Below are 25,601 nucleotides of genomic sequence, written 5' to 3' on the forward strand. Positions count from 1 at the left end.
ATTTCACCAATTATAAGCCGTTTGTGGTCTTATTGACCAATAAAATGCGATAGAATCTCTTGTTTTGATTGGTCAAACGTGTTTTGACTTTTTGAAGAACAATCAATTTTAATTAGCTCTATCTCAAAATGGCGGTGTTCTTTAATTTTATTTTCTTGTACAAGACAATAGATGGCAAAACCAACAAATGGTTATTTTGAGGATGAACACTTAATTACATATTGCTGCCCTGAAATGTTTTATGCAAAATGACGGAGTGAATGCTAGCCTGTGAGTTATGTTTTCTTACAATTATTTCTCAAACTAACAACTCCAAGTTCTTTTTAATTTTTTGAGCATTTGCTTGCAATACGGTATCTTTTACTTTATATCTGACAGTTACTTTCTTTTTTATTAGGAGTTAAAGTTTCAAAACGTGTTATTGAAATGGAACCAGATAGTACTTTCGAAGTAAGAAACAAGTTAATGGGAATCATAAAAGCTATTCGTCCCATCGATGTTGCTGTTGTTATCAGCTCGCTTGTCGCTATGTACTTGTTTCGACTGCAAGACGGTTTTCAACTCATGCCTATATGGCAGCTAAAAGAACCTGAATCTGCCGAGCAATCTATCAAGTACTATTAGATATCACTCATTTTCAGTGTCAGTTTTATTTTCATCAGTTTTTAAAGCTTTGTGAATGTTTTATTTTATCTCTTTAGGGTTCCACCATTGATAGTTGATTTTGATGGAAACGGTCTTAAAGGTAACTCTATATTCCGAAAGGCTCTCTGTTACATTTTATTGTACTTGTTTTTATTATTTTTTTCTCACAGAAATCATCATTGTATCTGCTAGAGGAGTAAAAATGTTTTCATTTCATTCGGAAGACTTTGGTGATGAACATGATGCTTCCGAAATGAAAGAAAACAAAAATTACTCCAGTCCTGTGCTCTTTCATCTTCACCAAAAGGTTTTTCTTTTTGGTTTATATGAAGTAAATGTCGAATGAGCAATAAAATCAATATCTTTTACATAGGCTATGTTTCATTTTAATAAAATGAACAAGACTGAAGTGTTACATCCTATTGCAATGAACTCTGGCTGTCTGTCTCATAGAAATAGCATTTGCCCTCAGGTACATAAATGAGCAACTGGTAATTTATACATTTGGTGAAATTTGAAACAGAATACCAAACTGAGTAGCAAAAAAATGGAAATTTGTATGTGAATTTTTGATATTGAAATTTAGAGGAAATTGGTGTTGAGGTTTTTCTTGAGACTCTTTAAGAAAGTTGTTGTCTCACTTATCAACATTGCAAATTTGTGACAGGTTTTGGCTATTGTATGGAATGACTGGTCTGTTACATTATTATCTCATGATTTGAAAATATTATGGAAATCCAGACCAATGACATTAAGCCTTCATTCAAACTTACAATTTACGTAAGTGTTGATTATTCAGTATTTTGATCGAAATAAGATGATGTGACTCCAGTCAATCATTGTTGCACTTCTTTGGAGTATTTTTGAAATGATTTTGATAGTTTTGATTTATTTTAATTAGAGAGATGGCTGTAAAAATTTGTTCCGGTGATGAAACCCCATTTGATGATGGGCTTGTAATAATAAGTGGCGTCCTTCATCTTTCTGGTCATTCATCCAGTGATGTGAAAATGTAAGTTGATTTATATCAAATGATGCAATAAATGTTTTGTCTTGGTTTTCTTTGACTATTATGACTACACTCTGCAATATTTTTTTTTACTTGCTCTATACTATTGTTATGTGTGAAGAAATTAAAATGAGAATGGTATGTGTCTGACTGTATTCATTTTTCCTTAGTTTGACATTTTTGATGTATTAGAAAATTTGTGTTCTGTTGTGTATACTAGATGATGTTGTCTCGTTTAAATAAACATGAAACATATTGTTCCAAAACATTCTACACTTTCAAAACATAAGATTTGGAAGTGGGGTTCAATTTCAGCCATACATATGGCTTTGCTTATTAATGTTTATCATTGTAAGAACTTTGAAGTCTTGACCTAATTATTTATTCAACGGTAACCGAGACAAGGAAAACAGATAATCCTTTTTTGCCATAAAGCCCAGCCCTGTCATGGATGGTTTGAAACAGTCAATGAAAGAGTTATATTGTGAAGGATATCAAGCATTTAAATTTGTAATAAAAATCCCAATTTGGGTCCATGCTTCCTGATCTCCTGCGACAGGAGAAAAGTATGGTTGATTCAAATTCAAATGATCTTTTTTTGAAACTTTGTACTATTCTTTGATTTATTGTTAAGAAAAGCTTCATGAGAAATGCTTAATAATTGTATTATTTACATTCAAGAAATCATCATCACCCTCAAAGTACACAGGTTACATCAAACAAAACTCCTGAGGAAATCAGTAATGAACAAGCTGGTGTTGAACCCGAGAACATTAATAATGATGGACTTCATCATGATATCAATCCTGTAAGTTCATGCAGCATGTCTGTAATCTGTTTGATGATGGATTTTCTTGCTGAACACATTGTAAATGTTTACAATGAAAGATTTCATGGCTGACATGCAGTGTTGCCAGACGAAATTTTAAAATATTCATGCTCGCTTGCGTCAAAAGTTCACAAAAATGGCAAAAAGTTCATATTACAACTAATTTTTAAGATCGGAAGTTAGCGGATTAACTCGGACATTTTCGGAAAACATCGGAAATTTTCGAAAACTTTTGGAAGTATTCGCAAAACATCGGATTATCTCAAAATCGTCGTTGTTTTGAAAGAACTGTCGAGCTATGAAGATTTTTGTTTCATTGAACTATGATTTATCTATGCATTCTTTATGAAAATGATGAAAATACAAAAATGCGTAATATTTAGAAAAGTTCACAAAAAGTTCACAAACTTTTAATGTTCATGAAATGTTCATGAAGAGAAAAAAAAGTTCACCACTCTGTGAACTTTTTTCACGACCTGGCAACACTGCTGACATGACATGTTAAAACATTGTTTGGACTGGGATTGAGTTGCACAATTAATTGCTGTAATATGAAGAACATCAGTCCTTGAGTTTGTAAGTGTTTAAAAAATTGCCTCTTAATGAGAAACAATAACAAAGAAACGCCGAATGGACGAACAGAAGCATTCAATTTCACACAACTGTATCAATGGGCAGCATAATGATTTTGCTTCATTTCCTAAACTTTAGGTTAGGATAAAAAGTTTTGCCAACGGCATCCACTCGTTTGTGAGTTCATTTCCTAAACTTTAGATTATGAAAAAAAGTTTTGCCAACGGCATCCACTCGTTTGTGAGTTCATTTCCTAAACTTTAGATTATGAAAAAAAGTTTTGCCAACGGCATCCACTCGTTTGTGAGTTCATTTCCTAAACTTTAGATTATGAAAAAGTTTTGCCAACGGCATCCACTCGTTTTGAGTTCATTTCCTAAACTTTAGATTATGATAAAAGTTTGCCAACGGCATCCACTCGTTTGTGATATTGCAATGCATTTTAGTTGAGAATCTTTATCCATAAACCCATATCTTTCATTTCAACTGTTCAAAGCGTTTCTTGCGTGGAAGTAAATGTAACATGTTCACTAACATCCCTAGAATTTGACAAAATACATTGGTCATTTTACTACTTATGCATTAAATGGAAATTCTGGAAAAGTGGTGTGGAAACACGAACCTGGAGACTTGGAAACAAGTAAAGAATCTCATCAGGTGGGTGTAATAAAGTAGCTTTTTCTGTTAAAATATCACCCAACCACTCTTCATCATGGAAAATGGTTATAAGCACTTGATCTCATAAACTCATAGTTAAATAGACCTTAGTTCAGTGACGTAGCCAGCAAGTTTTAGTCTTGCTGCGTAAATTTCTAAACATTATCTTTGTTCATTTCTTCAGAAATCTGTTGTTTTCATAACAAGTGAACACAGATAAATTAAAACACGAGGAGTAAATAAGCGGGCTGACTACTCCCATGGCTACGCCAGTGTTTTAGTGTAATGGTTTATGGTTATTGTGCTATTTTGTGTTTCCATTATAGGATCACCGAACTTCACATTTCAAACTTCAACTGCGAAAGAAAGCTGCTCATCGTGGCGAAGTTTACTGGACAAAATACAGCGATTCGTTTCTCGACCATCTTCCTTTCTTTTGGACCCATCCCTCTGAAACTAGTATAACTTTGGCAGAGTTTACAACAGCCAAACCAAAGAAAAGGAAAAGGACAAAAACAGAAGTGTTTATGAACTTTGTTGGAAATGGTGGAACTATTGAAAATAAGACCGCGTCTAGTGAATTGAATTCGGTTGTTATTAAGCACAGCAGAGGAATTGATGTCCTGAATTTGGAAAATGGTGAACCGTTATCTTCGTTGCAATTTGACTCTCAACGTTTGCCGATGTTAATGGCGATGAAACTATTGACTTGATCAAGTTTTATTTACAAGACGAGAATGACAAACATGATTGTTTTTTGGTCGTATCAGATGCGAATACAAAGTCTTCAATTTTGCTTAACTCCTCCGTTTGTTATCCGTCGAGTTTCATCGATTTTTTTGGTATGTTTTATGTGTACAGTTATGTATCTTTTTGTGTACAGTTATGTATCTTTATGTGTACAGTTATGCGTCTTTTTGTGTACAGTTATGCTTCTTTTTGTGTACAGTTATCGTGATGGAAAGTACGATGAAGCTGCTGAAGAGATCAGTGAATTGATTCATCTCTATGACAGACATGAACCTAAAAGTCATTCACTGTATTTTGAAGCGTGAAGACTTTTTAGCCGTGTGGTAAGTCTGGCAAAAATCATTTATCAGTTTTCTGCTATCGACTTGGAAGTGACTGACATTCGTTTTCATGAAATACTTTACCTACTAACTATAGAACTATATATACCCAAATAGTCTAGCATATACTAACACATTTTTTATTATATTTAAAAAATGATCGCTTTTCTTGTAGTGTGGAAGGAATACATTAGTTCTTCAACAAACATTTGAATTAATTGTTCGTTCCCAGTCTCTCAGTGAGACGAATGCCGAGTACACTGTTGAAGTACGTAGCTACCTTTGAATTTGTTTTTGAAATTTACTTAAATTGTACTTGACGTACTATAAAAATTCAATCTCTTTCTCAAATCTTTTCTTCTGAGAACACCTCGTAACTACTTTTAAGGAAAAAAAATTGAATATTTTTTGAAACTATTATGATTTTATTGATGTGTGATACTCATTTGTGAATTTTAACACAGAAAATTTTTATTTCAAATCTTGGTAATCAGTTAGTTATGCAGATGAAAATTCGTGATGCAATGAAGGCGTATATGAAACTAGATGAAACAAGTGTTCCTGCATTGACCGGTAAACTGAATTACAACGTTGTTCGTCCATCGCAAGCGATGATGACCATGACAAGTTAACTCAAGTACTAGAAGACTGGGTACGGTGAGTTCTGAGGTGGCTCATAAGCCCAATCTTGGCACGGAATGTTCTCGAACACGAAGGGCAAACCAGAGAGGCATCTGATGTTGAAGCACTGGCTGCTCTTGATTTCCGCAGCTCACGTTTCTGTTTGGCTTCAACATTAAGAAAAGAGGAAAGTACCTCGCACTACAATATACGCAGAAGACTATAGTCTTTGAATTTTTAGACTTTTTAACGCAAAAGACTATAGTCTTTGCATTTTTACACTTTTTTATAAAAAAGACTATAGTCTTTGCATATTTACACTTTTTTATGCAAAAGACTATAGTCTTTATTTTACTCTTTTAAGCAATAAGATCTTATCTTGCATTTTTTATTCTTTTACGCAAAAGACTATAGTCTTTGCATTTTTTCTTTTACGCAAAGACTATATCCTGACTTTTTACAAAAAAGATGAGGTCTTAGATTTTTACACTTTTTTTTATGAAAGACTATAGTCTTTGTGATTTTACATTTTTACAAAAGACTATAGTCTTTGAATTTTTACACTTTTTGTTGAAAGACTATAGTCTTTGATTTTTATCTTTTTAGAAAAGACCAGGATCTTGTGATTTTTACACCCTTTATGAAAAAGACTATAGTTTTTAATTTTTATTATCTTAAGATTTAAAAGACTATAGTCTTTGATTTTTATACTTTTTTAGGGCAAAGACTATAGTCTTCGGAATTTTATACTTTTATCGCAAAGACACTAGATTTTTTCTCTTTTTTATGAAAGATCCAAATACTCTTTTTTAAAGTAAGTACTAATAGTGTATCCTATCCTTTTAAAGTAAGTATAATGTTCTTTGATTTTATACTTTTTACGCTAAAGACTATAGTCTTGTGTTTTTTTATCTCTTTTATGAAAAACTAGTCTTTTGCATTTTTTGACCTTTTTATGAAAAAGACTATATCTCAGATGATTCTTTACTGCCAAAGACTATATCTCTTATTTTTTGACTTTTATGAAAATCCAGTCTTTGATTTTTACTCTTTATGAAAAGACTATAGTCTCTTTGTATTTTAACACTTTTTATGAAAAGATCCAGGTCTCTTTAGATTTTACACTTTTTATGAAAAGACTATATCTTTGATTTTATTTTTTATAAAAAGACTTAGGTCTTGATTTTATTACTCTTTTTTATGAAAAAGACTTAGTTTTGATTTTTGCATTTTTAAAAGACTATAGTCTTTGATTTATGACTTTTTTAAAGACTATAGTCTCTTGAATTTTATACTTTTTAGAAAAAGACTATAGTCTTTGATTTTTTATACTTTTATGAAAGCTGATAAAAATGATCTTTGAAGTTAAGTAACACCAAGAAATGACACCCTTTTTTAGTGGTCTTAGATTTTATACTTTTATAATTAAAGACTTAGTCTTTTTTTATTAATTTTTATGAAAACTGTCTTAGGATTTGCTTTTTTATGAAAGACCAGGTCTTAGATTTTATGACTTTTTAAAAGATCTTAGTCTTTGATTTCATTATGAAAGACTAGGTCTTTATTTTATGACTTTTTATGAAAAAAAGACTAGTCTTAAAGTTGATCTTTTATGAAAGACTATAGTCTTTAAGATTTTATTCCCTTTTATGAAAAAGACCATGGTCTTGATTTTATTATTTTTTATGAAAAGACTCAGTCTTTGTGATTTTACTTTATGAAAAGACTATAGTCTTTAGATTTATTACTTTTTTATGAAAAGACTATAATCTTTAGATTTCTTTATACCTTTATGTAAAGACTATATTCCTAGATTTTTAACTTTTATGAAAGACTATAGTCTTTAGATGACTTTTCAAAAAGACTATAGTCTTTTCATTTTACACTTTTTATGAAAAAGACTATAGTTCTGATTTTTACCTTTTTATGAAAAAAGACTATAGTCTTGATTTTATTTTTACGCAAAAGACTATAGTCTTTAGATTTTATTCTTATTTAAAGACTATAGTCTTTGATTTTTTTACTTTTGAAAAAAGACTATAGTTTTAGATTTTAGACTTTTTATGAAAAGATCCATAGTCTTTGTTATTATTCTTTATGAAAAAGACTATAGTCTCTTAGATTTTAACCTTTTACGCAAAAGACTATAGTCTCTTGTGATTTTGACTTTTATGAAAGATCTATAGTCTTTGTGATTTTACACTTTTTATGAAAAAGACTCATAGTCTTAGATTTTATGACTTTTATGAAAAGACTATCTCTTTTGATTTTACACTTTTACGCAAAGACTAGTCTTAGATTTTATACTTTTATGAAAGACTTATCTTTAGATTTTTATCTTTACTTAAAAGACTAGGTCTGAGTTTTACATTTTAAAAAAGACTATAGTCTTTGATTTCTTCATCTTTTTATTAAAGACTATAGTCTTTAGATTTTTAACTTTTATGAAAGATCGGTCTCATTTTACTTTTTTTATGAAAAAGACTATAGTCTTTGATTTTACACTTTTTATAAAAGAGATTCTGCCTTTGATTTTTTGACTTTTTAAAAAAAAGACTATAGTCTTTGGATTTTTTATTTTTACTTAAAGATAAATTCTTAGGATTTTACACTTTTTATGAAAAGACTTGTTCTTTGTTTTACTTTTATTAAAGAAATAGTCTTTGCATTTTACACTTTTTTATGAAAAAGACTATAGTCTTTGCATTTTTACACTTTTTTATGAAAAAGACTATAGTCTTTGCATTTTTACACTTTTTTACGCAAAAGACTATAGTCTTTGCATTTTTACACACTTCTTCACACTTTGAATTTTTACACTTTTTTACGCAAAAGACTATAGTTTTGCATTTTTACACTTTTTAACGCAAAAGACTATAGTCTTTGCATTTTTACACTTTTTTATGCAAAAGACTATAGCGTTTTAGCAATGGTCATCGAATATCGTGTTTTTACCGATTATAACCCTAAATATCTTTTTAAATATTTCGCGGACGACTTTGAAACTTGGTACGTCTTATTTTCACGCTATAGGCATTACAATAAAATAAAGTTGTCTTCTAGCTTGCATGTGTCCTTTAAGCAAAATAGTGTATCCTTATCTTGTTGATGTTGTAGTGCGAGGTACTTCTCTCTCTTCTTACTGTTGTAGTGCGAGGTACTTTCCTCTTTTCCTAATGTTGTAGTGTGAGGTACTTTCCTCTTTTCTTAATGTTGTTGTGCGAGGTACTTTTCTCTTTTCTTAATGTTGTAGTGCAAGGTACTCTTTTCTTAATGTTGTAGTGTGAGGTACCTTCCTCTTTTCTTAATGTTGTAGTGTGAGGTACTTTTCTCTTTTCCTAATGTTGTAGTGCGAGGTACTTTCCTCTTTTCCTAATTTTGTAGTGCGAGGTACTTTCCTCTTTTCTTAATGTTGTAGTGTGAGGTACACTCTTTTCTTAATGTTGTAGTGCGAGGTACCTTCCTCTTTTCGTAATGTTGTAGTGCGAGGTACTTTCCTCTTTTCGTAATGTTGTAGTGCGAGGTACTTTCCTCTTTTCCTAATTTTGTGGTGCGAGGTACTTTCCTCTTTTTCTAATGTTGAAGTGCGAGGTACTTTCCTCTTTTCTTAATGTTGTAGTAAGAAGTGCCTTCCTCTTTTCTAAATGTTGTAGTGCGAATTAGCATGCAAAGACGGGGGAACATTGATAATTGGGGATGGGGCTGTATTCAAATATTCATATGAAATAATCCGTAACACAATTGATTTCGATAGAAAGCAATAATTACAACATGCATATTTAAATACTACCCCCCTCCCAATTATCGATGTTCCACCGCCCTTGCGATTTAGTTACTCTTCTCTTTTTCTAATGTTCATTTGCTAATTCTTATGTCAATATTGCAAAATGCTATCGGCAAGAAATCTATATTTCACTAATTATCTCATAAGTTTAAAAATACTTTTGACCACCACACATTGTTTGCAGTTTATTTCAGGAAGTTTCAGGCAGAAGTGAGTGCACCGACTCGTAAAAAATAGCGCCCTAACAATTTTATTTCCATTATTTGCTCAGAGTCAGATGATGTCGTCAAATTACACACATATGTACCAATGGAATTTTTATTGCTGTTTTTTAAGAAGATTTGCAATACTTTTTTTGCTATAGCTTGTGTAATAAAAGCTTTATCTTGCAAATATGATTTTCCATTTACATCATATCCATTGTGGAGTCCCTAACAGACCAAATAAAGATAAAATTTTCGTCATATGAAATACATGGCGTGAAAATGTTCTTAAACTATCTAAAGGAGTTGTGATAAAGGAGTGAACTCAGGATAAAATCGCCAATTTGTCAAGATGTCCCCTTTTTCGCCAAAAGACTAAATCATTTTCGTTCGTATTTATATCAAGTATTCATAAATATATCATTTTGCGACTTTAATTTTGGCCAATCAAAGCGCTCTTCGCCAAGAACCGTTTCTTTCAAAATTTTAATTTTGTGGTGCCATCAGTTCGATCAACGTGAAAACGAAATTCCTGAAATAATTATACAACCTGTCGCGGAAAAATAAAGAATCGATAAAGATGGTTAGCAAAGGTTTCAAATATGTGTCCCAGTAGAAAGCGTAAACTGTCTAATACTACGAATGAAATTGGTAAAAGCAGTAATGTCAAAGTTGTTGTGCGAGTGCGACCATTGAACTCGATGGAGTTAGTTGGGAATCATACAAATGTTGTTCGTCCCATGGACGATCGTGTTGTGGTTTTCGATCCTCACGAAGACTACGATGCGAGCAGTTTTATACCAAATGCGAGAACACGTCGGCGAAGTAATATACTTGAAAAGAGGGTGAAAGACTTGCGGTTTATATTTGATCGTGTCTTCGATGAGAGATCGAACAATGAAGAAATATTCAATCATACGACAAAGACGATAATCGACGGAGTTCTTAATGGATACAATTGTACTGTGTTTGCATATGGTGCTACGGGAGCTGGCAAAACTCACACAATGCTTGGTAATGATAAAACTCCTGGAGTCATGTTTTTAACTATGATGGATTTGTACAAAAGAATTGATGAAATGAAAATTGAGAAAACATGTGAAGTAGCTGTGTCCTACCTTGAGGTAAAATTTGGTAAATAAGATTTACTAATCAATTTAATGACAGCTTTGACTATTTGTAAACAACCATTTGTTGCTTGTGGTCAACTTACGGTGAGCTATAAATACAACGCCTTTAGACAACATTTCTCTTGTTATAAAAGATAAATTGATCTTGCTCGTAACCTACTTTTAACAGCACACATGATAACTCATAAACTGGAATAAAAACTGCTTCGTGTGTTGCATACAGTCATCTTTTTTTAATAGTAAATAGTTATTATTGTAATTATATTCAGAAAAACAAAATACACAGTAAAATATTTCAGATAAGTTTTGTACAAACCCTGATGTTATTAAGAAAAGCACACCAGGCCTTAAGACTGTTTTTGCTTTTAGGTACCCTAATAATCACACCAAATAGTCACTATATAATTACGGATGAGCACCAGCTACATACTTAACTCAATAACAATATACCAAGGGTTCTTTAGCCTATCTACAATCAAAATCATTGCTGCTTTTATTAAAGGTTTTGCTATACAATTGAGATAAGGGGTACTACTAACTCATGTATAGTTGCCTCTCGTAAATTTAAAAATGTACAAAATCTAGCTATATGCAGAATATGAATGATAAACGAACAATGGTAATACATTAGCTGGGCATTAGTCTCCATAAATGGATGCCACTACTATATATGCCGATACATATGAAATAATGAAAGTATTGTGAACATCATCAATGCTCAGAAAAAATATTCGAATTTTTTGAGATGCAAATGCATGTGATACGACATTAAGATTTCATTGCCTCATCGCCTGTGATTCTTATCAAGTCTTTTAGTAGCTATTTTGAACATAATAAACTCTTCTCTTGAGAAGTAATCTGATTTTACAGAGGCCAAAGTTTCATTCAGTGTATCTTAAAAAGTTGATTGTTCTACTATACCAAGAAGTTCCCTGACACCATGTGGGAATTTGCTAATTAAATGTATTTGACATAAAAATGATAATAGGAATGACTGAAGACCCTGGTAGAAATCTTAACTAAGATCTTAAAAGGCTCTTAGGGGGTGTTTACATGAATCCGGAATGAGTTTCGATCCGGAATGAACTCATTCCACTTTAAATGAAATCCTATTGCATGTTAACATGAATCCGGAATGAGTCACAACTCGATCCGGATCGAGTTCATTCCTAGTTTCATTCCGGATCGAAATTTACTTGTTATCTCATGTAAACGCGAATTGAGTTTCATTCTGGAATGATATTGTGATTAATGACGAAGCACGCATGTGGCATGGGTATTGTCTTCCGGCAAATTGAAGCTCGTAAGCAAATAAAGAGGCTAAATGGGTTAAAATGAGTGCGAAGAAAAACAACAATTAGTTTCATGTAAACACGGATTGACATCACGTTTCGATCGGGATTGAAAGTCATTCCGGATTCATGTAAACACCCCCTTAGTAAGATCTTACGTAAGATCCTATACAGGATCCTATTAGGATCTTTCATATAATCTTGCCATTGTATCCTACAAGATCCTATAACATCATCTAAGTTGCTTATTTCAGGAATGTTACAATTACATGTCTTACATTTCTCATACTTTTTAAATTAAAACAATATAAAATTGAACAATATAAGAAATATTTTCCAGTGCTTTAAATTGAAGGGAAATGGTGCATGGAAACTGTGGGATTATATTAATTTGCTTTCGCAGTTCTTAAGTACTACTTTTAAATACTTCTGTGAGTTTGGTTCTGCTATGTTAATTTTAGATCATCAGCATTATTTGCTTATTAATATTTGTCGATAGAGTTTGAATTGAATAACCTAGTTATTATTCGTGTGAATGTTTGCTTTATATTCATTTTTATCTTGCCTGTTTGCAGGTCTACAATGAAACAATCAGAGATTTGTTAATGGCTGGTAAAGATCTTGCAATAAGAGAAGATCCACAAAAAGGGGTTTGCGTGAATAATCTCACACTCCATCAGGTAGTTTGTATAAAAATTGTTTTAAAAAGAGCAAATATTACAGTGAATGGTCAAAATACGTAATAACGCGATAGTTCTTAAAAGAACTGTTTAAAACTAGAACTATTACGTTATTAATTTGACCATCCACCGTGGTATTTGCTCTTTTTAAAACGACTTTTAAATATATAACCACAAAAAAGTCTATTTCAGTTTATATAGCATGATTTATACGTACATAAATTATACATACATTACAATAATTTATACATACATTATGAAACATTTCAAATATCCTCACTCTCTTTTATTTGCACAATTCAAGCTATTTAATGGCAACTGGCCCATCCAACTTACGATATATTTGTTTTTCATGCAATTAACTTCATGATTTTGTCTTTAACTGTCATGTAATCGTCCATACGTGATTTTTTGACTTCACAAGAAACTTTTCGAGGGATGAAATGATTATTGCGAATGCATAAACATAGCTACAAAGAAATTAATTTATTTCATTCGTCAAATGCAATTATTATGAACGGCATAAATTTACAGAAAAGTACTGTGTGAAGTAGCAAATAGCGATTAAGTGCTGTGTACTTCATGATTGACATGATTTCCCCGTTTGGTGATGTCATTCTTATTCTTTCTTGTCTACGTACGTAAATAATTATTAAAATCAGAAGCGGCACTTCATGAGAAATCAGCTCAAATTACGTACGTCCACCAAGTCTCGTGTTTTAATTTAGCAATACAGTTACAGCTACAGCAATTGTAGCAGCATGATTTTAAGTTTAAAGCGCATTTTAAAGCATGCTGTGGACAAGAGCCCGCGATCTTTGTGGCTTAAATTCGCTCAATGCTCGCTCAAATGAATTGCCTGCTGCTAGAAATCAAAATGCTCGCGTATTTGTTAACATACGGTACGCGTATAAAACGCATATGATACGAAAAGCATACGTGAATGAAAACGAGAATGATACGTGTATGGGAAGGGAATGATAGGCGTTTATTTTTTCGCGACGAAACGTGCTTTCTATTAAAATACGATTCGATTCATACGAATAGAATATACGTTTATTAACGTGAATTAGCATCGAGCAATTGTCCTGTAAGCAGACAGACTATATCAGCCGTTGTCAGAGATTCAAAAAACCATACGCGTATAAAATAGAGCGATACGCGTATGGTACGAGAACGATACGCGTATCATACACAAAATTATGTTAACAAATACGCGAGCGGTACCTTATGTCATGAATTTATGATATATACGTTTCTTTAATTTGTGACTTATGTTGTCGAAACTATTGAACGTCTTCTTAGTCTTTCCTTTATTGACAATAAACCTGTGTAGAATTTTTTTTTATAACAACTTTTACATTTCGTCGCACCTAACCTCACAAATTTTCACTATAGCCAAGAAGCGCCGAAGAATTATTTGGTATGTTGGAGTTTGGAAACAGAAATCGAAGTCAACATCCGACGGACGCCAACGCCACCTCCTCTAGGTCTCACGCGGTTTTTCAAGTGTTTGTGAGGCAGAAAAGGACTGGGTCTGGTTTGAAAGCCGATTTTCAGGTTGCAAAGATGTCTCTTATTGATTTGGCTGGTTCAGAAAGGGCGACTGTTACCAAGAATAAAGGACCACGCATGCGCGAAGGAGCAAACATCAATAAGTCATTGTTGGCTCTTGGAAACTGCATCAATGCTTTAGCTGAGAACAAGGTTTTGTATAAAACGCTTTTGTAAAAATAAAGTAGACCAAATGCCTTTTTATATTGCAGTGACCAGGAACTCTTGTGTTAAAACTTTAGGCCAAGTGTCTAGCACCTTCCTATTCAGATTTACAGGATCTTAAATTACGTAGTACAAATCTTAAATTTGAATTAAGATTTTATCAAAGCACTTCGTACGCATAAGATTTTGAAATCTCACGTTAAGATTTTAACAGGATCTTATAGTTTTTCTTTTAAATTCAAAATATGGCACCTTCAATTTTTCCACGTTTTATGTGAGATATACTTTTTTAGAAAAACGCCCACATTCCTTATCGCGATAGTAAGTTGACAAGAATTTTGAAAGATTCACTTGGAGGCAATTGTAAAACTGTGATGATTGCCGCTGTCAGGTAAGTATTGCATGCAATTATTGTCAGCAGTCTTTGACTTTTACGTTCTAGTAGAATTTATTTTTTCTGTGCATACGTATACCGTATTTTGTCTAACATACGTACGCCGCAAAGTTTATTAACTTTTCAACGGGCTTGGTGCGGCGTGTATTGGAGGGAGGCGTCTATTATGGAATGAAATTCTTAAGTTCTCATGCAAGGCTTGACATGTAAAAACAAAGCAACTTCGAAACAGCTCGATCTTGTATGAAGAATTCAATTACTATATTGCCTTATTTTCCTGTAATTTTTCATATAAAATGCCGCATTAGCATGCTCGTTTGCAAAAAGGGAGGCGTTTATTGTCAGTTTTATGTAATAGACAAGGCCCTTATTAGAGGATGGCATGTAATTGAGGCTAGACGTGTATTAGAGGAAATACGGTATAGATATACAAGTGCATCTTTTGTTTGCACCTGCGCATATATATTGTTCTCGTGTTTTTTGTGTGTGTGTCAAAGGCCTAGTTTAGACGTTGAACTTTACATGAACCAAATGCATTTAAAACAAAAGATAATGAGGGAGTTCATCTCATTTTCTTTTGTCTTTAATGCATTTAGTTCATGTAAAGTTCGACGTCTAAACTAGGCCAAAAATTCATTTAATCATTCTTCTTGGCACCTGAGATTTAATTTGCATTATGCTCATAAATCTTACATGAAGTCTATTACTCTCAGAAAAAGAAATCAGAATAATGCGGAAGATGTTAGAAGCAATAAGATTATGTATGACAGTCAGTTCATTAGCGTTGGGCATAGTTTGATCGAAATAAATTATTCAATTATTTTTTCAATAAAAGATGTTTGTACTGTGTTTGCACAGGCTAATGCAAGGAGACTTTTGGAAGAACTCGAGCAGTTTAGTGCAAGCCCGAGATCGAAGGTCGACAGTTTTATGAACCTGCTCGCGAGCTCTCACAAACGTCTCCGAGTTATTCAAAAGCAAAAGCAAACATGAAAAACAACTTTTTTCTTTTATTAAATAAAAACAATGTAAAACAGATAAATTTAAAACAAATTTTTGAATTTTTTCTCTAATATGGATTCACAATTGATTTGCTAATTCTTTTGATTTGTTTAATTGGATGAAGTCAGATCGGTTTGCACAGGTCAATGCAAACTCAGCTATAGACCAATTAGTGCACGCGTTTCAGTTCTGTTATTAAAGAAATGTTTTGTGATGGTGTTGTGAAAGTGAGTTACGGTAAATGTAGCTACAAGGGTGGTTTTTTGCAATTTTCCTTTTTGCATTTTCTCCTTGGGAGGAATAGATATCACTTAAAGGCCAACAATTTTGTCTCAGCTTACAGGGAAAGCGTGAATCGTCGTTCCTTTTACACTAGTTAAATGAAGTAACGACCGATGATACTCGTCAAACAGCATCATTTCTACATTCCCGTTTTATGTAGTCCTTCATCGTTATCGTATGAAGACACTTACAACACCTTAAAGTATGCTGATAGAGCAAAGAACATCAAATCAAGTCTTGTGAAAAATATAGTCAGTGTTGACCTTCACTTGAGCCAGTATCCAAAACTCGTAAAAGAACTACAGGCAGAGGTATGCAAGCAAAAATCTTTATTTGTACCAAGCACTGATACCAAGTTATTTAGATTGCGTATAACAGCTTGCGTGTAAAGCTTATTGTTATATTTCAAACTTTACACTTTGTCTATAAATCGATTGTTTGTTCACGTGATACATGACGTGGTTACACTCGCACTCTCTTAAAAACCTGATTACCCCTCCCCTCCCCCTTTTTTTGCGATAAACAAAACTGATCTACTTCATTTATTCTGCTACTCGCCGGGTGTATTTATTGACTTTGATGATATTTGAACTTGTAGTTTATCGGGTGGAGGCTTCTCTTTTGCTATTGAGTTCATGAAAAATTAGTTACGGAAAACAGCACAACAAAAACATAAAAAGTCAGAGGCAGAAAAAAATTGATGCTCTTTGACTTTGAATACGAGAAAAAGAATGCAACATGTAATGGAATAGGGGCATTTTCAAGTAGAATGCCTGTATTGATGATGAAGACGTTTATCATCATTTCAATGTTTGTCAATGGGGCGCTTATTAGAGGGTGGTGCGTAAAGGGGAACACGGTTATAAGCTTTTAAAAATGCACGAAGATCAAATTTTCTAATTATAAATTATATTGACAATATGTTTAAAATCCTCTGAACTATCTACATAGCTAAACTAATGATACTATCAGCACACGATATTTTTAAACTTCCCTATATAGGATATTTCTTTAAAATCACTCAAAAGCGTTTAACTGTACTGATCAAACGATACTGTGCTTACCCATTGAAATTAAATTAATCTTTATGCCCTGCAAAATTAAAGATCTTTACAGTTTTAAAGATTCGATTCCCTTTGATCTTAATCCCGGGTGGTATATCAATTTACTTGTGCGGCTTGAATAGTCGCTATATTGGCGAAACAATTCGTCATATTTCTACCAGGATGAAAGAGCACATTTCCACTGATAATAACTCACACATCTTCAAACACCTTCTCTCCTCACATAACTGCAAATCACAATACACCAACAACTGCTTTATAATTATCCACACTGACAATTATTCTTCCACAATCAGAATTAAAGAAGCCTTACACATTAACAAACTTAAACCCGATCTCAATAAGCAAGTTCACCACGTTAATACCATTTTTAGTTTATATCTAATTTTATGTTAATATTTTTTTTCTTCCATTTAATGTATCGTCCAACTTCCATATGTTAATTAATTGTTAATATTTATAATACTATCCTCATCTCAATTACTATTTATATGTTTAAGTATCACATTCTTTAACACATTCATTTACACTGATGATGGCATAAGTTTGCCGAAACATGTCTGTAATAAAGAAGTCTGTTTTATATATTCAGTTTATTATTTCAATTGTGTTTTTCCGTAAATGTGGAAATATTATATACATAGCCCAATTACTAAAACATGATACAGGCACTTTATGTATTCTTTCGTAATTTCTTACAACAGCGTGTTTATAAAAGCATTTTCAATTTAGAATCAATTTGTATAATTTATTTTCACCACTTTAGACCACTAGTTGATACTGCAACTGTTACGTAGCATCTCAGATCACTGTTTCTATGTTTTATTAGCCATCTTGCAAATTGAATATTTTTAATCAAAGATTATTTTATCGCAGGTTTGTCAATTAAAGGAAAGACTAAATAAATTTGAAATGGGTGAAGCTACGCCAATGAAGAAAAGACGTTTGGACGAGAGTAGGAAAGACGAATTTGAAAAGTACGTATGTTGACGAACATTTTATCTCCCGTTATAAACAACAGCGATTATTAAAGTATTCAATGTTGCTTTTAAAATTATTTGTTTGAAGTGGGTCTTTTTATGTATTTACGCTAAATTATGTACTATCTACATAGAAGAACCCAATTTTATCGGTTTTGTTAGGTAAAAGAAATTAATATTCTGATCAAGTAAATGCATAATTTTTCATGCTATCCAACGTGGTTTTCGTGCGCATGGTCAATTAGCATGCTCACTTATCATTTACTTTTATTACTGTACGAAGCACTTTTTTGAATTTCTTTTGCAATGTTTTTTTTATTAATTTTTAAAGAAAAAATGGCTCGCATTTTTGTCTTAGTCTCTTTTGCTGCAGCATTTTCTATTTGTCAACATCGTTTATGTCTCATAAAATCGTCAAAGCATGCTCCGTGTTTTGTTTCAAATGCAATTGTTGATATTTAAAAAAACTTTTACATTTCACACAGCATTTGTTTTATAAATTGAGAGAGTCGGACCTCTTCTTACGGACATCTCTCGGAAGCGTACACTGCTTTCGTGTTCATGCCAACATTTTATTATTTATGACCTATCATTGGCGGACATCTCTCGTGGCGGCAAATGTGTCCGCTCTTCGGAGTTTCTATTGTATAAATATTGCTCTATAGTAAACAGGTTTTAAGATTCTTTTTTGTTTTTAGGTTGAAGAGTGAGATTAAATCTGTGTACAATCAGAAAGGTGACATTCGTAAAAATATTCTTGATACTGAATGTCTAGAGAAAGAAATGATGGAAAAACTACATCGAAAGGTTTGTTTCTAAAACTTGCGACAAGACAGTAAATTATTTTGTTGTACTTGCGTATTATAATAGTTTCCAAATGGCACAAAGAAATTGACGGCAGTGTAATCTCACTTGTAACAATATATTATAAGTTTGGCAAATTATAGTTCTTTGAAATCTCCTGTTTTTCGGCTTAGCCGTCTTGTCAGTTCTGAACTCCGGCTTCGGGAATCATTCAAATATCTGCTTTTGGCTGGTTAATTTTTCGAGTCACTTTTCAGGTTGTTTCTTTTAGATAATTAAGAATGTCATTTGGCTCATTCGGTAAACAAAACAAAAAAAACAGTCACGAAGCAAAGCAATGAAGAAAACAACATCGAAAAGTAAAATTTCTATATACACTCCTACTTTCGATCTTGTGTCAACGCTTTGTTGTGTCATGCATAAAATGTTTTATTTCATGCAGGTTTTTCAATTTAGCCGATAGTTATCGTTCGTTAATACGAAAAGGTTTCGTTCTGATACGTTTACCAAAGTCTGACAGTATTTTGCAGCACAAATAACTGCTGCGGGGGTTTTGCTGGATATGAACAAATTCTGGCTGCGGAAGGCAAAAAACGCCTGAGCTCTGGCTTAACTCCGGTGCACAGCATTAATAAATAAATCGATGATTTACTTACATGTTTCATTACAGGTCTCATTAGTAACTCTTGCGCGTGAAACAATCCAAGAAAGATTTGATTGGTTCTAGGACTTTCGTGTCTGTCACGCGTGAATTACGTAATCTTGCGACAACACAAAAACTCCTAATTTCAAGCTCGGGCTTACCTTCGGTATCCCAAGTAATTATGGAGAAAAAAACAATTGAAAATGTTTTTAATTTATATTATTTGACATCCTGTTCCATCTATGACCCGTTGTAAGACGCAAACATTGTAGCTACGACTTTCAATAAATAATACTGAATAGTTACGTAGCCTTATCTTTTCATCTTTTTGTTTGTCAAACTTTTATTTTGGTAATACTTTTGGTTATAACTCGTTTTAAAGATTTTAATTTTTATGAATATTTTGTGATTGTTTTTCTGAATGTTTTTTTATTGTCGTGGATTACGTCATGATAATTACGTATGTGTTGTTGTTTAGAAAAGAAACATGGAATGGATGAATATTCTTTCTTATGACGACTTGAAAATGAACAAGGTTTGAAATTATTGTACATATTCTATAGCTACGGTTACGTAATGTATTGAGAATCGCCGAGCTGCCTAGATGTCATTACAAATATATTCCCAAAAAAACATATATATTTGCAAAGTAAAGACAAATATGTTAGCAAAATTGCACTTCAAATCAGTATGTCACAGCCGTAAATGGTCATATCAATCTTTGGCAAAACATTTTACTTATTCTTAGTTCGTACTGTGCTTAAAGCCTATGTTTCATCTTGGGGATTTTCTGTGCGCAAAGTCAAGTTTCGAACATGGTTGGTGGTCAAGAAATTATGACACATTGTCTACCAATCAGGCGCGTTATCTGCTTTTACGCACTAAAAATTGCACCTGGTGGAAAATAGTCATGATGATACTTGTCTCACAAGGATTTTGGCTTTCGATAAACATGTCACATACAGCAATGCCTTGTACAACTTCAGACAAGTTGCGAGAAAACTTATACAGTGCTACAGTGCCCCTTGTTTCATGTATAATGTAAATTGTAACCTTATAAAGTAATGGGTTGCTATAAGACTTATTTTTAGTAGATCGTAACTCAGTTTAATAACTTAACTAGAATAATTTTTTCACGCAACTTTACATTTCTGACAGGTATTGTGTTGAAGTGACTGAAAAGCATCAAAAACATAATCAAACCGGCTAATTTTTCATAGGTCGAAACAAAAGTACGAAAGTGTTTATCAGTTACAAAATCGCGGATAAGACACTTGAAAGAACGACGAGAAAAGTTGAATGAGCAGGCTCGTGAGAACAGTGAATGGCTTCGTCGTACTCAGAATGATTTCAAAATTATTGAATCGCTTCAATCTTCTATGGATATGCTATCATTTTTAACTGTGTACGAGACATCGTGCCGCAATAAAATACAGGCAGATGAATTGATGCAAGAAGCAAAGTATTACAAGAAATGTATAAAAAATTACGAATTGCACAGGAAAATAGAAAAGCGGTACGGTAGCTGTCAGTTGCCTATCGATTTGATGAGTTTTAGTTAATGCGAGGTCAAGTATAGCATCTTTAAAAAAAATTTTCACAGGAAAATAGTTTATGTCATTGACGTACATTTCTAAATAAATGTGGAGGCAAATATTCAAATAAGAATTTTTATATTAATAAGGCATAGATTTATATGTTTTCTCTCCATAACTCAATGCATTGCCTTCATGGATTATCTTTAATTAAAAGCCCTATGTTAAACAATAACTTAGGTGATATGTTTTGTGCATGCTCCTGAAGAACTGTTAAGTCATGGCTGTGATGCCCTTCGTTTTCAAATAATCGTTAACTGTCATGACTGGTATAAACGCAAACAAAAAAGTCATTTCGCTTACGTTGATTTAACTAACATAAAGTATTCGGAATATATTTACCTATACTTCATTTTAATGTGTTAAGTTAACAATCAAGGTTTTCTCTTTGAAAGTATTATTTATTGATAATGTCAGTTGTTTTTACTTATAATTATTTAGTTTGATTGAGTCGTTGCTAAAATGCGTTCGTAAGCAGCACGTCGTTCTGATGTCCTCTGAAATGAACACTGAGGAAATGGATAAAGAATATGAAAATATTCTTAACATGGTTGAGGATAACAGAGAGGTGGCATGGGCCGATCAAATGACGACCTTAGATAACAGGGAAACATCTGACGGGATATCTTTTGCAATAGAAAACTTAAGTGAGTATACCGCTGACATTTAGGTACATTTAAATAACATATGAATTTATCTTCCTATGAAGTTTGTTTTTTTGTGCTAAAATAACAAAAAGTGGCAGCAAGTTAGATTTGTGTAGTTTGTCTCAATCGTAGTCTTTCTCTTATGTTACTAACTTTTCTACTTTAGTCGTATTTTTTCAATTTTGGAATTTTTTCCTAAAACTACTCTTTTGCTGTCTGGTGTGTTCTGTATTTATTGTCAAAGTTAATTAACCTATCAAAAATGACTCAATAAATATTTGATGTTGACTGTAAAGTTTTTTTACTGTTTTTAAAACTATCGCAATTCTTTTGCAAAAAAATTATTTAGACATAGTAGTTAGTAACTTAACAATACTTCCTTCATACTGTCTGCTGTATTTATCAAAACGTTGATATAAATAAGAATTCGCTTACTTAATTATTCCATTAATTTCAGGAACTCCCTGCCGTTCACCTCGATCGCAAAGAAGGGTTTGCAGTATTGATCTTACACCACGTAGAATGAACATTGAACGAACGCCATCGTTAACGCTTAGCTCTACTGTTCCACTACGCGTAGAAAGTGACGTCATTCCTCAAAGTGGATTACCAGGATCTTCATACACTGACAGAGACGAAAATATGTCGAAAACAAAGTCACCATGCTCAGTCCGTCTTAATCTCATTAATGAGTTAAATAGGCATGATTCGGGAGTTGAATGTGCATCAAAAGCAACTGTCGACTCTTCATCGGTAAGTCTTTATGTAGCAATGATCTATATATGTGGTTTGTACTGTATTAGTTATCATAAAATTTGTGTATATTTGATTTAAGGCCTCTACAACTTCAGAATTAAGTTCGTTATGCACTATCAGTTTTTGTGAAAATGAAATGGCTAATTTTAATTTTACTGTGCGTTCAAAGGTTGAAATACAATTCTGAAGAACTGTCGCCTTTCTTTTAACAGTTCGACAAAGTAAAGGAGCTGTGATTGCTCGTGTATCTATCTTTGTCTATCAATTACAGTAATACAGAATTATCACGAAAGTAGCCCTTCCCCCGAAAGTTGCTTCCCCCTGAAAGTGACCCCCCTCGAAAGTAACCACACCCTCGAAAGAAACCGCACCCTCGAAAGTAAACGCCCTCGTTATAAAATTTTTAAAAGCTTTACTTGATTTGCACATTTATCCAAACGTTGATGTACATTTGTGTTAACTACTGAAACCTTAAACAACTTCTAACGCATTGAAAAATACTGCTCTAACTACGTAAATCAAGAGTTAACCAGTGGAGTTAAACAATGCTTTAATAACAACTTGAAACTAACCATCCTCCCCCAGGGGGCGAGGTTCTTGAGGTCGCTTATTTCAATAGGAGCTCGGGTCGTTATTTTCGAGCCTCCACGGTAATCAAGGAATGGTTATTTTACCATCAGCTAAATTATGTAAGCTATGTATAAACACAGAAATATTGAAGATTCAGTACTGATCTTTAAAATAGTAAAATTATAATCGTGTTGAGGTGTCCTTAAACATTTGAACTCAGAAGCATATTTATATGTGACAGAACTCTATATACAGTAGAAAAAATTATGCTAAGCTGAAAATGCAAAATTATTTTTGATTTGTTAAACTAATTTTTTTGTGCGTCGAACTACATGATCAAAAACACACAGCTCACACACGCACCCGTTTTTTCTCTTTTAAATCCACCAGGAGAATAAGACGATTGAAATGAAACGATCGAAGTTAAAGACAAGAAATACAGTTAACAAGAGCGTAGGTCTTCCACTTCGAGAGAAAACCAACAACTCAAACCCAGGAAGTTATAAAAACATGCAGCCAGAGCAGAATTTTAATTCAAGTTCAGGTACAGTATTTGTTGGCTGTTTGTCATTGACTCATGGTACATATTTATTATTTGTCGAATTCTTTGCCTTACAATAATGCATTATTAATGGTATTTCCCATTTACATTTCATCGAAAAAACAATTTGATGACAATGATATGCATTAAAAGGGAACTCTATTATTATTTTCTTATCCAGCTATTTGATAACGTTCAGCTTCTTTTGTTATCGTTGATTTTTGATTCTCATCTTTCCTTGATACAATCGTTTAAGTTTATTTGGTTATTATCTGTAATGTTTTATCAGCAGAAAGATAAAAATAGCGTTTGCGTGATGATGATGCGTTTAGGTTATGATCGCATAAATTACCAAATAATTAACCATATTCTGGGGTTTATTTCGCCAGTGCATCACGTTGTTCTTTTTCTTCGAATGATGTTGATGCATATCAACGATTTTCACTTGGAGTTTATAAAACGTGTCAGGATCAGAGAAGTAACTTTTTTAGGTGTTAGATCGATTTTAAGAGCATTTGCAAGTTATTTGATAGGGCGAAATTGTTATCTTTTTGGGTGTTTGAGGCGTAGAAGTAAGGTGACTCCAAACCGGATGTGACGTAAAAAAGAAAACATGTTTATTGGAGATAAAGCTTTCATTATATTGAATAAAGCTGCTATCCCAAATATTCTTAAAAAATCTTCCTACAAATTCAAGATATCGCAGATGTGTAATTTGACGACAATCTTGAAAAAATAATCAAAGAAAACCTTTTTACGTCACATCCGGTGCAATTGTACATGTTTCTAGGCCCAAAAAGATGAAATTTTCGACATGTCAAATACATTGCAATGTCCTTAAAATCAATTTATCTATTTAAGGAAGTTATTTCAATGACCTTGATAAAGGCACTTTATCCTCTTTATTCCTTATTTTAAGTACGTCCATATTTCTGCAAAATTGTATCAAATAAAGCAGTTAGACAGCTTTTACCTTGATTTTGTGACCAAGCTAATGATTTTAATACAAAACTCTTCCATGAAACGCTATTGCAAGCTTTATTTAAAAGGTATTTTCTTTTCAACTACTTATATGGTTTACAAGTTTCTTCAAACTATTTCATAATTACTTGATGACCACAAAGGTTTATATTGGCTATTGAAGACTTAAAAATTATTCATGAAGAAAATATTAATTTGTCGTTCATATGTCCATTCTCGTGTTTCTATGATTTAACAGATATCGAAAATGCTCGTGGAGTACGTGGCAATACTTTGTTAAAGAACTCTAATTCCCAAAGAATAAAAGGAAAAGATATGTTGCCAAAAAGGTTTGTGCTTTTTTGTCATCGGAATTTAGTTTTTAGCCATTAAATTATGATGTCAATCAACGAATCAATCGGCTCCATGCAGCTAAAGAAGATTTTTACGTAACTGATTCGTGGTTTAGTGTTTTGAAATTTCAATGTTCAAATTCGACGAATCATACTTAAATTATTCACACATAATAGCTTCATATTAGCTTCTAAAATTACTACTGGTACCTTGTTTTAAAAACGTAGTGTTTAAAACAAAAACTTCTATTTTGAAATTCAATGAAAGCTTTGAAATCCTTGACGTCTTTATTCAAAACTTCATGAATAGTATGCATAACGTTGACAGCATGATTGCATGTAAAAAGACGCGCTCAGAATCGCTTTGTGTAATAATTTTGGTAAGTGGGGGGCTTGGCCTAAGGCTTTTACACATAATAAGAACTGTGCGTCGTGTCCATAGTTAGACTGATGTTAGTGTTTGTGGTATTTTCCATCACTTATTTCAAAATTTAGGGTTGTCACACATGAATCCTCAGCTAGCCAATCAAGACGTTTGTGTTCATCGCGATCTGAGTCATCCATTGGTCATGCACAAAAGATAGAAAATTGAAAATTAAAAGAGTTAAAAGTAAGAGTAATTAATCCGATTAATGCGATTGCTCTTACTTTTAATTGTTACAAGATAGAAAATTGCAGTATTGTTATGAGCAAACATGTATATAATACTTGGTTTGAAAGAATAAATATTTTAACAGTAAAAATTGTCTAACCCTAACCCTAACCCTAACCCTAACTTATTCTATAGAGGGCTCTGGT

General features: G+C 32.7%; 2 protein-coding genes across 2 annotated transcripts; both read left to right on the forward strand.

Moving 5' to 3' along the window:
• Positions 1 to 139: 139 nt before the first annotated feature.
• Positions 140 to 4,768, forward strand: LOC124455261. The gene is made up of 11 exons (XM_047005950.1): positions 140 to 270; positions 398 to 614; positions 702 to 745; positions 816 to 952; positions 1,019 to 1,117; positions 1,313 to 1,425; positions 1,547 to 1,657; positions 2,336 to 2,462; positions 3,600 to 3,713; positions 4,040 to 4,388; positions 4,641 to 4,768. Exons 2-11 carry the CDS (start codon positions 427 to 429, stop codon positions 4,766 to 4,768), a joined length of 1,410 nt encoding a protein of 469 aa, XP_046861906.1. The 5' UTR covers positions 140 to 270; positions 398 to 426.
• A 5,135-nt stretch (positions 4,769 to 9,903) lies between these two features.
• On the forward strand, positions 9,904 to 25,546 carry LOC124455209 (kinesin-like protein KIF18A). Its single transcript, XM_047005902.1, has 14 exons — positions 9,904 to 10,515; positions 12,389 to 12,493; positions 13,892 to 14,200; positions 14,506 to 14,603; positions 16,051 to 16,201; positions 17,831 to 17,931; positions 18,633 to 18,741; positions 19,860 to 19,916; positions 20,602 to 20,897; positions 21,418 to 21,623; positions 22,081 to 22,376; positions 23,340 to 23,493; positions 24,710 to 24,800; positions 25,299 to 25,546. Exons 1-14 carry the CDS (start codon positions 9,994 to 9,996, stop codon positions 25,393 to 25,395), a joined length of 2,592 nt encoding a protein of 863 aa, XP_046861858.1. The 5' UTR covers positions 9,904 to 9,993; the 3' UTR covers positions 25,396 to 25,546.
• The last annotated feature ends 55 nt before the right edge of the window (positions 25,547 to 25,601 follow it).

Source organism: Xenia sp. Carnegie-2017, unplaced genomic scaffold (genome assembly GCF_021976095.1).
Source record: "Xenia sp. Carnegie-2017 unplaced genomic scaffold, XeniaSp_v1 HiC_scaffold_30, whole genome shotgun sequence".
NCBI lineage: Eukaryota > Metazoa > Cnidaria > Anthozoa > Malacalcyonacea > Xeniidae > Xenia > Xenia sp. Carnegie-2017.